This window comes from Habropoda laboriosa, unplaced genomic scaffold (assembly GCF_001263275.1).
Source record: "Habropoda laboriosa isolate 0110345459 unplaced genomic scaffold, ASM126327v1 scaffold76, whole genome shotgun sequence".
Lineage (NCBI taxonomy): Eukaryota > Metazoa > Arthropoda > Insecta > Hymenoptera > Apidae > Habropoda > Habropoda laboriosa.
In genome coordinates this window covers 883,694-900,661 of record NW_017100184.1, presented here as the reverse complement: position 1 = coordinate 900,661, position 16,968 = coordinate 883,694, and the positions used below count along the sequence as shown (strand labels likewise).

At 30.9% G+C, this 16,968-nt stretch overlaps 4 protein-coding genes across 4 annotated transcripts in view; 3 read left to right on the top strand and 1 right to left on the bottom strand.

Annotated features, from left to right (window-relative positions):
- The first annotated feature begins 519 nt into the window (after positions 1-519).
- LOC108579323 (kinesin-like protein KIN-7O) lies at positions 520-8,836 on the top strand. The gene is made up of 14 exons (XM_017942830.1): positions 520-763; positions 1,072-1,306; positions 1,378-1,609; positions 1,682-1,998; positions 2,074-2,191; positions 2,279-2,597; positions 2,677-2,851; positions 2,923-3,061; positions 3,138-5,272; positions 5,648-7,231; positions 7,283-7,829; positions 7,905-8,075; positions 8,135-8,358; positions 8,752-8,836. The coding sequence occupies exons 1-14, from the start codon at positions 601-603 to the stop codon at positions 8,834-8,836; spliced, it is 6,444 nt and encodes a 2,147-aa protein (XP_017798319.1). The 5' UTR covers positions 520-600.
- Positions 8,837-9,487: 651 nt separating this feature from the next.
- Positions 9,488-10,468, top strand: LOC108579374 (splicing factor 3A subunit 2). The gene is made up of 2 exons (XM_017942899.1): positions 9,488-10,121; positions 10,190-10,468. Exons 1-2 carry the CDS (start codon positions 9,576-9,578, stop codon positions 10,466-10,468), a joined length of 825 nt encoding a protein of 274 aa, XP_017798388.1. The 5' UTR covers positions 9,488-9,575.
- Positions 10,469-10,761: 293 nt separating this feature from the next.
- LOC108579358 (60S ribosomal protein L27a) lies at positions 10,762-12,150 on the bottom strand. Its single transcript, XM_017942882.1, has 6 exons — positions 12,142-12,150; positions 11,786-11,849; positions 11,578-11,675; positions 11,243-11,392; positions 11,025-11,161; positions 10,762-10,819 (listed from the first exon to the last, which is right to left on the bottom strand). Exons 1-5 carry the CDS (start codon positions 12,142-12,144, stop codon positions 11,033-11,035), a joined length of 444 nt encoding a protein of 147 aa, XP_017798371.1. The 5' UTR covers positions 12,145-12,150; the 3' UTR covers positions 10,762-10,819; positions 11,025-11,032.
- A 528-nt stretch (positions 12,151-12,678) lies between these two features.
- The window catches only part of LOC108579442 (eukaryotic translation initiation factor 5B), a 26,963-nt gene continuing 22,673 nt past the window's right edge, over positions 12,679-16,968 (top strand). The window contains exons 1-11 of the mRNA XM_017942982.1: positions 12,679-12,891; positions 13,678-14,006; positions 14,086-14,299; positions 14,411-14,740; positions 14,828-15,028; positions 15,095-15,549; positions 15,637-15,854; positions 15,937-16,139; positions 16,222-16,487; positions 16,572-16,653; positions 16,730-16,911. Coding sequence (XP_017798471.1) covers positions 12,858-12,891; positions 13,678-14,006; positions 14,086-14,299; positions 14,411-14,740; positions 14,828-15,028; positions 15,095-15,549; positions 15,637-15,854; positions 15,937-16,139; positions 16,222-16,487; positions 16,572-16,653; positions 16,730-16,911 — 2,514 coding nt within the window. The 5' untranslated portion in view covers positions 12,679-12,857. The remainder of the gene's footprint in view (positions 12,892-13,677; positions 14,007-14,085; positions 14,300-14,410; positions 14,741-14,827; positions 15,029-15,094; positions 15,550-15,636; positions 15,855-15,936; positions 16,140-16,221; positions 16,488-16,571; positions 16,654-16,729; positions 16,912-16,968) is intronic.

Sequence of the window (16,968 nt, the reverse complement as noted above, 5' to 3'; positions counted from 1 at the left end):
CAAACAGAACGTTATCGCGTAACAACAATAGCAGACACCGCTATCGATAACATGTTTTTGTAGGTTCGATATGATCGAATTGATAGTCGATTAGAGAAGATAATCAAATTTAAATTCGTAAGTAATCATTTAAAAAGAGGAAATAATTAATAATAGCAAATATTAATTACACGTTTACTCATCTTATTAACGAAGTTTGTATTTACATAAAAAGGCTGTGGTTTATTTAAATTTTCATTTTTTATCAGTGTTTCTAACTTTAGAAATGTTGCAATGAATCGGAAAAGTAGTGTTAAGTAATACACCAAATACATATGTAATTGTGGAATATATAATTTTCAAATACACCTTTAGCGTATAAAAATTAAGTATTCTTAGTCTTGTCACGTTCTTGCTTATTGCAATGCATGCTTGACTAAACCAATCGGACCGCAGAAAATTTAAATTTAAATATGTGTTGAAACAGTTGTCATTTTAAATGACAGTTGCGATTCATCGAGCGGCATGTAACGAGGCTGGAAAACGTAAAATAATTTAAGAACGCAGTGGCTTCGTACCAAAATTTTTGCGCTGCTTCGTTCAAAATATTAGTAAAGGAAAATGTCAAGCACTATCAAAGTGGGAATCAAATTGAGACCCTTGTTGGAGCCGGAAAAAGATGATAATTTATCGTTACAATGGACCGTACACGGAAGTTCGATTGTGTCTTTAAGTCCAAAGGATAACCTACTTATACGTCTGATGACGTATTCTCTCCAAAAATGTAAATGAAATAGTCGAATAATTAGAATTTCATTAACTATTTATTACTCAGAAACTGTTTATCCGTGTATTATTTGATATTAAATGTTACTACTATAAATCACTGGATAATTAATATTAACATTATATTCATTTATGTACAGATAGATAATAAGAATGATGAGCATTAAATATAATGCATTATTTGTAACCTACTTTTTACCCATTACAAACAAATTATTGAATAGATAAAAATATTGATTCCCATAGTAACAAATTTGGTAATTAAATATCTTACTGTATTGTTAATTTTTAATATCATGTTTATAGATCATATTTTTGATACAAATGCCACAAATTCAGATGTGTTTAACAGTATTATAAAACCTATTGTTGATGCAGCTATAGATGGCTTTAATGGAACAGTATTTTGTTGTGGTCAATGTCATTCTGGCAAAACATACACAATGACAGGTACATTAGAGGAACCAGGTGTAATACCACTTACTATTGAATACATATTTAACATTATTTCAAGTACTGTTAAGCGTGAATTTTTGTTAAGGTTTGTATTAAGCATAAAAGCTGAAATGATAAACCTTTAGGAAGTCTCAAATAAATGTTCATACCTTTTAGAGTATCTTATTTAGAAATTTGTGATGAAAAAATAAATGACTTATTAAGTAAGAATGGAACTGACTTGAAGTTGTATAAAGATGACAATGGACAGACAATTATTAATTGTAAGGAAGAAATTATAAACTCTTCAGATAATATGTTATCTGTAATGGAAAAAGGAATAAAAAATAAAAGACTATTAGAAATCAACAGGAATAAATTCATTAGCAGTCACAGCATATTTCGAATTGTAAGATTACACAGGATGTTTTATATTTTACATATTTTATATTCTAATACAGTAAATTTATATATTTTTTAGACAATTGAAAGTCAAGAAGTTGAAGAGGATTCCAAGAATGTTGTACAAGTATCACAATTAAATTTAATAGATCTTGCTGGTTTAAAAAAAATTCCTTGCATAGATGCTGTTGAAGAACAGCAATCTGACATATCCCCTTTCACTTTAGAATCATTAATTATACAAGAAACTAAATTGCAAAATGTGCAGGAACATACTGATTACCATAGCAGTAAATTAACAGAATTGCTACAGTCATCATTAAATGGCAATGCTTTAACAGCAATAATATGTACAGTCACACCTGTTGCTTTAGAGGAAACATACAGCACTTTATTGTTAGTATGGTATTACTGTAATAATATTCATAATTTAGTATATATTAGGACACTTTTCTTTTTTTTAATGTTTAGGTGTGCATCTCAAGCCAAGACTATTACAACCAAACCACAAAAAAGTGGAGTTATGTCTGATTCACCACTTCTAATACGTTATGCAAAACAGTTAACTAAACTACAAACAGAATTAGAGGTTTGTATTGTTAATTGCAATTTTATTTTACAAGTTACCATGTATTTTTGTAACAATTACTATTTCATATTGGCATTATTTCAATAGAGAATAAGAACTGGAAACTCACCTGTAGAGTCTGAAGAAGTAGAATCAAATAACTTGAAAATGAAGTATCATATTTATCGTTTGCTAGAGGAATGTATAAAGTTACTAAAGACTCAATTTATTTCTGGATTTACAAAAAATTGCGAAGAACAACTTAAATATAAATCTAGAAGAAGACAGATTTCGTATAATCCTGGAACATTTACACAGTATTTACCTGTATGCCATACTAAAGTTTGTTTGCCAACAATAAAAGAAATATCACCTGAGAAACCATATAAAAAGAAAATTATGCAATCAGTGAATGTTATAAGTCAAAGTAAATTTATCATATTATGCTGTTTATTGTTTGAAATATTTTATATAATGTGACAACTTATCTTATTTCATGCTTTCAGCATTTGAGGCAGCTTTTACAGACTTTGAATTAGAGTTGATCGATTGTGAAGGGGATTATGAAACCAAAGAAAATAATACAGAACTGTACAGTGAAAATGAATTTAATGTAGATTTAAAAAATGATAATTTTTATCTAACTCCAGAAAAACAAGATTCTTGTGTACAAACTTTGAGGTATATACTGTTTATTAATGAAATATTTATTTTGTTCATACTACTCTAATAGATTCTTTTCTTTGTAACAGCAATCAAGCATCTCCTTCTACACCAAAAAGTGTTTTGCGGAGATATATTTTAGACCTAACAAAGGATCTGATCGAACTACGTGAGTTTACAACTTTAGAAAAACAATTAATGTGCGAAAAAAGTCACTGTTGCACACATGTGAGTGCAACTGATATTTATATTCATATATTTTAATATGTTTTCTAGTTTTATCTAATTTTTCATTCCTTTCAAGAATTTAGAGGAACAAATTGCACAAGAATCTACCTGTTTTTGTTTTAAAAATGACGAAATTAACGGATATTCTTCAAATTTAATAGTAAAGTTGGAAGATGAGAAGGCTAAGTTAGTAGAAAATTTAACACTAAAAGTTGAAGAATTAGATGAAATAAAGAACGATGTTCGAAGTCTTAAGATAGATGCACAAAAATTGGAAAGAACTATTTATTTATTAACAAATGAAAATATGGAAATGACCACTAAATTATTGGCTGAAAAAGAACGTTCGAAACAAATTGAACTTAATCTTCAAACGTCGATCGACCAACTTTATACACGTATTTCAAAAATTACAGACGAAAAAATCAATCTAGAAAGCGACTTAAGGGTTTTGAATGGTCAATTAGAATCTCTTCGTTCAAAAACCTCAGAAGGATATAGCGATGAGCAATTAACCTTTAAATATCAAAATGAAATCGATGCATTAAAGACAGAGAATATTGAATTATCAACTATAATTGTAGAAAAAAATAAAGAACTTGAGAGCATTAAAGAAAGTAAATCGCTACTGTATGATCATGAATGTATTTACAAGGATAAGGTTACATTACTTACGGAAAAAAACGAATCTTTGGTAACGGAAAACAATGAACTTTCTACCGACTTAATAGACAAAATTGAAGAAAATGACATGTTGAAAGAACAATCCGATATCTTAAGAAATAAAATATCTTCAATAGAAAATACGAATTTTGATAAAAATGATGAAGAGCTGTTAAAGACAGAGAACAGTATGTTGAGAGCCGAAATTGTTGAATTAAAAATGAAAGTAACAATGCTATCTGAAGAAAATGCAAAGTTCTCTCATAATTTGTTGGAAACTATGGAAGAAATTGATAATTCACGCAATGACAAATTGAGTATTAACACGTCGCACTTGTCTGCAGTACCTGATGACACTATAAAGATAACTGAAATAGCAAAGAACCCAGTACAGGAAGAAAATCGCGAGGAATTGGCAAACAGAGTTATAACGTTACAAGATCAAGTCAATCATTTATCTCATTTGAATAAAAAATTGAGCGAATTAAAATTATCATCTTGTAGCCAATGTACGCATTTGAAGAACTTAAACGAGAGTCGTAGAGCACTTAAACTCGAGGCGAAACATTTAAATCACAAGTTAGAAGATTTGCAAAAGAAATTCGATCGTAAGTGTGCAGATACCGAAATATTAAAACTTAAAGTTAATCAAGAATTGAATTTAAGTTTTGGCGATACATCTTTTAACTCCAGTTTTGCAGATGGAATGAATGTAAGCTTTGTAGAAGAAAAAGTTCAATATTTGAATAACGAATTAGAAGCTTTAAAAGATAATCATGACAAATTGTCTGCCTTATATCAGGAAAAGTGCAATGAACTTGAAAAATTTCACGATGAAGTAGTTGATACGAAGAACACAGACGATGATTGTAAACCAAAGAAACATGGGCTTAAAAGTGAAACTAGAATCGAACAAATTCAAAAAAGTATCGACCAAGTAAAGGAGGACATAGATGAATTAAAGAAGAATAGTACGAATTTTACTTCCTTGCTTAGTAAATTTAGGACGGAAAAAAGAAGCTTATTGGACGAAATCAATACACTGAAAAGCATTAATGAAGAACTACAGCAACAAGTATCAGATAGGGAAATAACAGCAGCAATAGCCACAGAGAAAGCGCAAATTCTTGAGAATGAATTAAAAAGTATGAGCAAAGAAATCGAGCAGTTTTCTGTGAAAGAGAAAATGATATGCAACGAAAAGTTGACGCTAGAAGTAAAATTAGAAGATTTGAAAGTTGAGAAAGAAAATAAAGACACTCTTATCACTGGATTACATCGAACAATTGACGATTTAAATGAATGCATTTCATCACTGAAGAATGAGTTAGATTCAATAACCAATCAGAAGAATGAATTAACCATTTCAACTGAAACTATCGAATATAAATATAAAGACGAACTGGAACTATTAAGAAAACAATACAATGAAGTAGAGAGAGGAAAACAAGAAAGCACCGAAGCAGCAAAACATGCGACATTGTGGGCAACAGAATTAAAGTCAGACGTGGAAAAACTTCAAACAGATTTAACAAAACAAGAGCATCTGTACAAAGAACTTCAAAGAAAAGTTTCCCAGTTGGAAAGTCTTTTACAAGATAGTGAGAAGGAGAAAGAAGTACTCAAAGAAAAATTGCAAGCACTTGAGGTTCAATTAATTGATCCCAAAGATAATTCAGAAATGAAATATAAAAATGAATTTGAAATAATAACAAAAAGTTTTGAAGAATATACCAATGAATCTGAAATTAAATTCAAGAAAATAAATGAAACGTTAAATAAATATGTTGAAGAAAATGATAGTTTGACGCAAGAACTTATAAAACTTCGAGATATTGAATTGAAATTCAAAAATTTACACGATAAAAATGAATTTACGTATAAGGGGGAAAATCCTTTAATTACGGATAATAAGAAATTAAGGGAAGAGTTGGATACTGTCAAAGAATGCATGATGAAGGAATTGAAGTCACTTAAATACAAAGTAAATTCTGTGGATTTCTTAAACAAAACAGCAGATGAAATTTTTATTATATTTTTGCAGACACTCATGTCAAAGGAGGAAGAAGTAATTAAAACAATGAGAGGATTATTTGAAATGGACAAACAAAAGTTAGAAGATGAAATACAACAAAGTGCGGATGTAGAGAAGCGTGTAACATCATGGGCTAAAGAATTAGAAACAGAAATTGAAAAATTACAAACAGACTTAATAAAACAGGAAAATTTATGTACACAACAGCAAGATAGAGTTAATCAGTTAGAACACATGTTAAGGGAAAATAATTATGAAAAGGAAACACTTAAAGAAAAAATGGATCTGCTACAAGTTGATTTCACTAATTTACAAAGTGAATTTGATAAACAGTGCAATGTAGATATTCAACAAAAAGAAGAAGCACTAGTTATTGCTCAAAAACGAGAAAAAGAGGCTCAAGAAGCCTTTGTAAACAAAGAAATTGAACTTCACTCTGAAATAAGATTTGAGATACAGGTATATGAAAAGAAAATAGAAGAACTAGTTTGTACCATAGAGATTTATAAGACAAAGAATATGGAATTGAAAAGTAACATTGAAGGTTTCGAAGCTAATGAGAAACAATTGAAAAATATTATAGAAACAATTTCTTCTGAATTAAAAATTAACAAGCAAACGATAGAGAAAATGACCCATGAGTTTGAACAACTCACAGAAGCTTTTAATGAAGTAAATCATGAAGTAGAAGAGAAAGTATCCCAAATTGAAAATATTAAAGCTCTTTTAAAAAATAAATGTGACATGTTATCCGAATATAAAGCTAAACTTGAAACTATCATGCCAGATTATGAAATACTACAAAATCAAGTTAAAGAAAAGAAAGAAAGTATAGTACGGTACAAAGAAGAGACAGAAAGATTAAAAATGGCTAAGGAAAAGGAAATTGAAATAATCAAAGATCAATTAAATTCAGAAGAAATAAAAAATGTTGGATTAAATAGACAATTAAATGAATTAAATAACAAAAATGTAACTTTAGTAGAACAATTAGATAATCTGAAAGAAGAATACGAAGTATTGCAACAAGTAAATGCAAAGTTGGAAAGAAAAATTAGAAATAGTACAAGTAAAGTGAAAGCTGAAGCAGAAATGGAAGAATTAACAGATGTGAATAAGAGATTACAAAATAGCTTGGAAGGAGCAAGTAACCGCATAATTGAGCTACAAGATAATAAAAATAAAATTTTAAAAGAATTAGTTAATTTGAAAGGTCAATATGAATTACTGTCTCAAGAAAATGTTGAAATAAAAAAATCTTTATCACTGTACAAATCGAAACAAACTATTCCATGTTTTTCTCAAGGAAATAGTAAGTATGATGCTCTTCTTCAAGAGAAAAATAAAATTGCACTAGAATTAGAAGGTAAAAAATTATTGTTAATCCAAAGGGATAAAGAGATTAAAAAACACATATATCAAATAAAAGATGTAATTACCAGAAAGGAAGAACTTGATAACCAACTAAAAGAATGTGCTGCTATTTTATGTCAAAGAGATACAGAAATCTCAAGTTTAAAAACTAAATTATGTGACCATCAGACACAAAATAAATTAATTAATAAATTAGAGGAAAAATTAAAAATATTAGACGAAGAAAATAAAAATATTAAAAAACAACTTCAATCATTTGAAAAAACGGCACAAATCGATAATAAACAGATAGAAGATAAAAAATGGTACAATGAAGAAATTTGTTATATTTTGAAAAGAGAGAATTCAAAAGTACAAAAAAAAATTAACGAATATGAGAATAAAGTGGAATTAAAAAGCAACAGTAGCGGTTCAAGATGTGCTAGTCCGGCTTTTGAAAACAACAGAAGAAGGCGCAGTAGAAATGAGGTGTTTAATCAAAGGAGGCAATTGGAAAATGTAATGTTGGATACAGATGTTAATGAAAATGAAGAAACATGTCAAATACTAAGAAAAAAAATTCAAGAATTAGAAATACAATTGGTATCAAGAAATGGACAAATTGCAGCACTAGAGATGCAAATCGAGAGTGAAAATTTCCCTTACCAACAAAAATGCAAGGAACTTGAAGAACAAATACTCACATTGCGAGAAAAAGTATGTATGATATCCTTTTTTTCAATATTTTTTTACAATTAATCAATATTCATTGGAAATTTAATTCTTTTGTAGAATTCCGAACTTAGTTGTGAAGTAAGAAAGCTTCAAAGAACTCTGAACGATATCAATACGTGGGAATGCGATACCTGTCGATGGTGGCGTATTAATAAAAGAGAGAAAGCTTGTCAAGCAACTCCTAATAATATGCGAGGACCTCTTAATTTAAATAACGGAATAATTAATGTAAGTAAAAATATGAAGTATAGTAACGTTACTTCAAATTAATTGTAACATGTATACAGGATCGTGTACAAATTGCAAAACTAGAAAAAGACAAGGCAATGATAAAAGATGTATGCCGTTCACAATGTCGACAAATAAAAGATTTAGAGGATAAAGTAAGAGAATTAGAAGCACAAGCTACATCATCCTCAAAACGCATTGACTTTTTGCAAGAAAAATCAAATCAATATACTTGCACAATGCATTTCGACAAAAAATTTAATTTGGAAAAAAACATAATACCGTGAGGAGCACATTTCTTCAAATATATTTTGCTTGAAACTAAGATATTATCATTAAGTTTCTCTTCAGTGGTGCTTAACTATTGGAATGCAATTTCTGTAGTTTATTTATTCATATATGCAATGGGGTACTCATATACTATTGCTTGGTGATATTAGATAAGAAAATTACACATGTTTATTTTTTTCAAGCCAGTATTTAACGTATTACATTTATATAAACATAAAAAAAAAATATCATACATTATTCATTAAGTATTTTCATATTTTGTTGAAATTCTATCGTTGTTTTCATGTGCATGTTATTTAGAGCTCGCACGTTTATTCTTTTTCACATTCTATTTTTCCTTTACTTTAGTTATATTTAAATATATATAAAATTATATTTTCTACAGAGCAATGAAAGAAAATGTTCCAGCCAATATATTGAAGCTTACAAAAACTTCAAATTACAAGAGAAGCATTTGGAATAATTATTAATAGAAAATATCTTTCATAAATTACAACCCGAATTGTTGTTCGGCATAAGAGGTCTACTACTGTTCAAGTATTATGTTCATTCCTTCTTTAAATTAATGTAAATAGTAGCCGTATTAAAATATTTATATTTTTGACATATCATATTTTTGTACTTTCATAAAGTAATGTAAATAAGAGCAAAAGTTAAGAATTTTGTTTTACATATTACGACGTTAAAGGTGGCTATACATGTATCATATTTTTTTGCGCCAACTTCACAATAGGATACGATCTGTGATTTCATAAACTGTTCACAATATAATTGTATAAATATCGATAATATAAAATGTGCCATACGTTAATTATTATTCCAAGTTTGAATTTAAATTGAATAAATTAATTATGATATCAAATTAATAAAATTCGTTCATCAAACTTGTTATTGTAATTACATCACTAAGATAGAACACTAAAGGAAATTATACTACGGACTTAAATACTAAAATGTAAACAAAAAATTATTAGCGTTAAAAATATTTTTACTTTGCATTTAAAGTACCATATAGTGTAAGGCATCTTTGTTGGTAATATTTCTTATATTGCCTGCACTGACACCGCAGCAACTTCGATATATCGTAAGGCGTCAAACAATTTAGTGAGAGTTAACCTATATCAGAGAGTTGTATGTTATGTTATTTTCAGAGAAACATTAATGTTTTCTGTATTTAAGTAAGTGCGGAAAGTGATATAAAAACCGAAAATGGATTTCCAAAATCGTCCAGGAGGTAAAACTGGCGGTGGAGGTGTTGCCTCTTGGTCAGAGAGTAATCGAGACAGAAGAGAACGTTTGCGACAACTTGCATTAGAAACTATTGACCTCAACAAAGACCCATATTTTATGAAAAATCATTTAGGTTCTTATGAATGTAAATTGTGTTTAACTCTTCACAACAACGAAGGCAGTTATTTGGCTCACACACAGGGTAAAAAGCATCAAGCTAACCTAGCTAGAAGGGCTGCCAAAGAAGCGAAGGAAGCACCTCAAACACTTGCACCCGAAAAACCTCGAGTAGAACCGAAGAAATTTGTAAAAATTGGAAGACCGGGTTATAGAGTAACCAAACAACGTGATCCAGAATCAGGACAGCAAAGTTTATTGTTTCAAGTTGACTATCCAGAAGTTGCAGATAATGTTATTCCTCGACATAGGTTTATGTCAGCATATGAACAAAGAGTTGAGCCACCAGACCGCAAATGGCAGTACTTGTTGTTTGCTGCCGAACCCTATGAAACAATAGCTTTTAAGGTAAACTAATTAAGACATAAATTATTATGTAGTAATTTATCTGTTAACAGTCTACAATTTTTTTTTAGGTTCCCAGTAGAGAAGTAGAAAAGGCAGAAGGAAAGTTTTGGACACATTGGAATAAAGATACAAAGCAATTCTTTTTACAGTTCGCATTTAAGAATGAAAAACCATCAGTTGGCAAAGTACCACCACCTCCAGTTCCTTTAATACGACCTGGTTTAGGACCACCTATGGTACCAGTCCCACCACCACCAAGACCACCTATGTTCAATCCAGTACCACCACCTCCTGCACTTTTAGCCACAGGCATGCAAATACCTCCTCCACCTCCACATATAGCGTAATTGTTTATACAAACGTAGTAAAAAAAAATGTGTTAAAAATAAACAAAATAAATCTCTTGACAAATGTATTTTGACAATCTTATGTATAAAAAACTTTAAAATACCTTTCTGTTGTATTTTATCATGCCTAACTTTTTCTTATAGGTTTTCACATAATATGGAAAAACCCAGTTTATTAAAATTCACAAAATGTAAGTAAAACTTATAATTACAATAAATTATTCAAGCTTTGCTTCTGTATGGTAAAAAAAAACGTTGGTATGATTTTTCTCTTTTTTTGTAGTTTAAATTTTATTAAGAATATAAACTTATCAGAATTATACACAGCAGGTTTGTTCAAGGCTTCAGCTCCTGAAACAAGAGGTTTCTTATCATATTTATGAAAAAAAAATTTCAATATTATCAAATTGAAATTTAGTTTTATCAGAACGAACGCTCTACATGGTTTTAAGTGTTGTACGCACTTTTCTGTCCGCCCGTTCATATACTATCATCACAGAATGTTTCTCTTAATTTCAATCTTATTTATAAACATGATATACAGATATGTAAATACCTGCATCCTTAAGCACAGAGGACACAGACACCTCCAACTGCCTTGACTTTGTCTTCTGCCAGTTTACTGAAAAATTTAGCTTTAACAATAACTGGTTGTTTAGGAAGTCGTCCTTTTCCTAAAAGTTTGTAATACCCCTGCAAAATTAAACAATACGAAAGTAATACCACAAACAGTTTCAATTATGTAAATACAAACATACATATTTTAGAACTTACTGCTTTAACAAGGTCAATTACTGGGACTTTATTTTCTGATTCTTTATATTTAAGCCTGGTTTGTTCAGAAACCAATGTCCATAATTTATCCAAATTTAACGTAGGGCACCATTTCGTATTACGTCGCAAATGGTAATTCCGCATACCAAGCTATAAATAAAAACAGAAACTTACTGATAATGTATACATATTCCACCAGTACATATTTGATATTTGTAAAATTCATCAGAGTATGTAATGCATTCAAGGTAATTCAGTTCGCCAGTGAAAAATAAAATTATCATCACTTAATATGTATCATGAATCGATTTTTTCGTCAAAAAAATTATATTCACCTTTCCAAAGTAACCAGGATGGTATTTATCAAAGTTGATACGATGATGGTGCAGACCACCAGCATTACCACGACCACCAGGGTGCTTCCTGTGCTTACCTAAATTACAATAAAATATTATTTTACTATTTAAGTAAACGTTACTATACTTTTAATTATTTCCATTTAAATAAAATTGTAATTCTATAATGTTTCGTACATGTTCATACCTATACGTCCATGACCATGGCTGACGTGACCACGAAGCTTCCTGGTCTTCTTTTTATGTGTAGACTAACGATAAAAGAACAATAAACAACATTATGCCAATGAGCCACTTAAATAATTACAAAATATTTTAAAGCATGTTTGTGTGGAAGGTTATGTTTGAATTCTAACGCGAAGTCACAACGCTGAGAATATTTGTAATCAATATTCAATGATTTGTTTCAGGAGAAAAATATTTATTATAAGAAAATGTTTAGTAAGTTCTCAATAAAATTACAATTGTTAATATTTTAATTATTCACAGATGCTTCTAACAATTACAGATTATGGACGAATAACCTTAAGATCACTTACTCACCATCTTGGTCGCAACGTAAAGAACAAAGACCGTCCGCTTATTGCAGAAGTTGCTATATTTTAAATAGATGGCGCAACATACTTCAACTACCATTTACAATCACAAATCAAATAGTAAGAAAATAATGGAAACTATCCTTAGTATAATTCATATAAGAATTCATTTTCACTAAGTTAAATAATTGTAGGTAAACGTGATAAATAGGAGAACGAACAAGAAATTACAATAACGAAATAAAATAATAAAAATATATATACAGTTTGATGAATTCTTACATTCATGTGAACTACGCTTGATGTTTCGTAATATCTTATATTTAAGTAACTTAATAGTATTTATTGTGTGAATTGTATATTTCATAGAATAAAAATTGATGTAACACTATCAAATTAAAGTTTCTTTTGTTAAAAACAATTTTCATATTCTTGCACAACAAGTTGGCGCTCATATGAAATTGACTTTAATTTTCATGCGATGCACATCTTGCAAAATTGTAATGATACATGGTTCAGTTGTGCACATAGTCGTGCAGACCGGGTTAAAAGGACAGATAGGGTTTTACAGATTTCGTATGATTTATTTGTAATCGCTTTGAATTCACTTATATTTAAAAGTAAAATTTAATTTGTGTTTAATAAGAATTTTGCCAGTGAAACGGTAAAAAGAACTGTGAAAAAACTGAACGTACATAAGGAAATTCTTGAAAGTAGATCAAGATGCAGGAATCTCAGCCGAAGAAAGGCAAGAAAGGTGAGAAAATAGTGACGTGATTCGTGCACATCTGTCATCGAATAAGAACGAAATAATAACTCTTCGAATCCGTGCCTACGCTTAGGTTTTTATTATATTTCGGGCATTTTTTTCTCGTGTGAAGAATGTCGTCTGCTTTGGCTTAACCTCAACTTAACCACTTTTGCGTTGCATACGGAAAGGAAAATAATGTATTTTTAGTTTTCTCATAGTGTTCACAATTGAACATATTAATGTTTAGTTTGTTCGTCTTCTCCTACATTCGTCAGGAGTGTAAAATTTTTGTATCATTCGTGGAAGCGATCGTAATACTTCGGTATTATGATACATACATATTTCATAACTTGAAGGTGATATTAGATAACATGATTTTTTGACTTTATCGAATATGAATACATTATGAATGATGCAGTTCACATATCGGATATCGTGTCAACCACACGTTTAGTAAATGTATTGATAATCAAAAACTTGTGTAAAGTGAAAGTTGCTCAGATGTAAAGTAGATAGTGAAAGTTTCATGAATGCAGGAGAGTAATTTGTATAAGTGATGTATACAAAATTTAATGATTGTATAATTGAACTTCATTTAACTATTCTGTTGCTTTTGCTGCAAATTGTTTATATCTATATGGTTACAACATTTTAATTATATAACAAACTAAAAATGTATCTTGTAATTTGTTATTTACTTACTTAATTAATAAGAAAAATATGTACATATTCTTTTTTTCCTTTGTTAGATTTCAATCAAAATATAATTTTGTAATTCATGTTTATGTTTAGCCAGAAGAAAGCGTAATGATAGTGACGAGGATATCGAAAAAGTTTTGGCTGAATTGGAACTGGAATATTCTGGACAGAAAAAAGAAGTCAAAGATGAACCAGTTGAACCAGCAGTTGAGGTTGAAGATAAAAAGAAGAAAGGAAAGAAAGATAAGAAAAAGGAAAAAGGTGATGTTATTGATATTAAAGAAGAGTTGAAGGCTACTGAACTCCTAGATGCAAATGATATTGACGATGACATGGAAGTTAGTACTGTAAAAACAGCAGCACAGAAGAAGAAAGAAAAGAAGGAAAGGGAGAAGCAAAAGAAACTTGCCCAGAAGAAAGCAGTATGCAACCTGTATTTTTATATTTTTTTACATTCATCTTAAATATTGTTGGTTACTATATTTAATCTGATTATCATAGGAAATAGCCAAAAAGACAGAAAATGAAGAGGAGAAAACAGAAGAAGAGACAATAGAACAGCAAAGCTCTAAAAAAGAGTCACAGGTAAAGGAAGCAGAAGTTAAAGCACCAGAAGCCAAAGAGGTCAACGAAATAGATACCTCTGCACCTGGTGATGGTGATGAAGGGAAAAAGAAAAAGAAGAAAGTTGTAAAAGAGGAACCAAAAGATAAAGGTAGCAAAAATTTTAAGAGATTTTTAACATAGTAAATTAACGTTAGCTACGTTTGTTAGGATATAACATTAACTTCTGTCTACATTTAGTATAATTAGATATATGCAATAGGCAAAGGTCCTGGAAAGAAGACTATTGCTGCAATGCAAGAAGCCTTAAAGAAATTAAAAGAAGAAGAGGAGAGATTACAACGGGAGCAAGAAGAAAGATTGCGGCAAGAAGAATTACAAGAACAGGCTCGATTAGAACAACTAAGGCTCGAACAGGAGCGGAAAGAAAGGAAAAAGCTGAAGGAGAAGCAGAGAAAAGAACGACTAAAGGCAGAAGGCAAATTAACTACGAAACAGAAACAAGACAGGGCGAGAGCACAGGCTATGCTTAACGCGCTTAAAGCCCAAGGTGTAGGTTTACCAGAAGTAGGGGAGAAAAAACCCAGATCAGGTAGTTATAATATTCTATTGTAGGAAATGATATTTTTAAGAATTTATTATCAGTTATGTAAGAGGATATTGTTATAACACGTGTTAGGAATTCGGATAAGACCAAACAAAATGAAACAGCAATTAAGCGTCGATGAAAAAGACAATGAAAAAGGAGAAGAAGGCGTGACAGAAGGAAATAGAGTAGAAGTAGAAATTGTAGACCAACAACAGAAAGAGTCTGAAGAAAAGAAGGACGATGTGAAAGACTCATGGGATGCTGAAAGCAGCGAAGATGAACAAGACGAAGGTATTTATTATCGATAGATTTAGAAATATATTTAAGGAAATTGTTTGTAATAAAAAAATTTTACAGATAAATCAGACGATGTGCCAAAAACTCCAAATATGAAGAGGCAGGAAAGAATAGTTTCACTTGGAAAAGAAAAGAAATCGCAAATTGACGAATCTAGGAAAGAATCTTCGGAAAGTGAATCGGACAGTGAGAGTGGTAGCGAATCGGATACAGAGGAAAGCGAAGAGGATAGTGGATTAGAAGATAAAGTATCAGATGCAGCGAGAAAGAAGGAACGAGTTAGGGAACGAATACAACTTCGAAGGATAGAAGCGGAAAAGAAAAGATCATTGGACGAACTTAGAGCTGCCGTAGTGTGTGTTTTAGGTCACGTCGATACAGGAAAAACGAAAATCCTCGACAAATTGAGAAGAACGAATGTACAGGATGCTGAAGCAGGGGGTATAACTCAACAGATTGGCGCTACAAATGTGCCTATCGATGCCATTAAAGAATCAACGAAACACGTGAAAGGAGTAAGTTATCTTTGATTAATTTCTTCGTGTGTTATTTATTTCAAATATTTCGATGAAATGAAAAAAAAAAAAAACAATTTCTTTCAGTTTTCTGAGAAAAATTTCAAAATTCCTGGACTCTTAATCATAGACACACCTGGTCACGAATCCTTCAGTAATTTAAGAAACCGAGGATCCTCTCTTTGTGATATAGCGATATTAGTAGTAGACATTATGCACGGTTTAGAACCACAAACTATCGAAAGTATTAACTTGCTGAAAACAAAGAAATGTCCTTTTATCGTAGCTTTAAACAAAATTGACAGGTACAGTATTTAAAACGAACCCATACACAATTACGTAACTAGCAAAAATACCAGCGAAATAAAAATAATATAATTCGTATAGATTATACGATTGGCAAACTATGAATCGAAAAGATATCCAGGACATTATAAAAGGCCAAGCTATGAATACACAGCGAGAGTTTGAGAAACGTTCGAAGGATGTTATCGTTCAATTCGCTATACAAGGCCTGAACGCCGCGTTGTTTTACGAAAATCCAGACCGTAGGAGTTACGTTTCTCTTGTACCAACTAGTGCAATTACAGGTAAATAAATATATTTATTAATTTTCTGGATAATACGTACGTATGATTTAAAAATAATACGAAATAAATCATTTGTTGAAAGGTGAGGGTATGGGTAACCTGCTGTCATTAATAGTCGATGCCTGTCAAGGTCCTCTAGCTAGAAAACTCATGTACAGCGAAGAGCTTCAAGCCACCGTTTTAGAAGTGAAAGCATTACCAGGTCTCGGAACTACAATAGATTGTATTCTAGTCAATGGTATGTTGAGAGAAGGTGATACAATGATAGTAGCGGGTACCGATGGTCCTATAGTGACTCAGATACGTTCGTTACTTATGCCACAACCGTTGAAGGAATTGAGAGTGAAAGTAAGGGGATCGAAGAATTTTTTATTTTTCTGTGCTTAAAATCGAAATATCTAATTCGTCTATCCTTTATCGTGGTAATTGCAGAACGCGTATATCGAATACCGTGAAGTGCAAGCCGCGCAAGGAATAAAAATTGCTGCAAAAGATTTGGAAAAAGCTATTGCAGGTAAAGATTAGTATACATCAGACACCGTTTATAGTAATAGTACGAAATAAATTACGATTTAATATCGTTCGAGTAGGATTGAATCTTCAAGTGGCCCAAAAACCAGACGAAGTAGATGTCTTAAAGGAAGAAATTGCGAAAGAGTTGACTAGTGCCCTTGGAAACATTCGACTCGCAGAACGCGGTGTTTACGTGCAAGCCTCAACCTTGGGTGCCCTTGAGGCGTTGTTGGACTTCCTCAAAAGCAGCAAGATCCCGGTGAGTTTCGTGCTTCGACCATTACTTATACAACATGTATCGATTGCTGTTGCACAA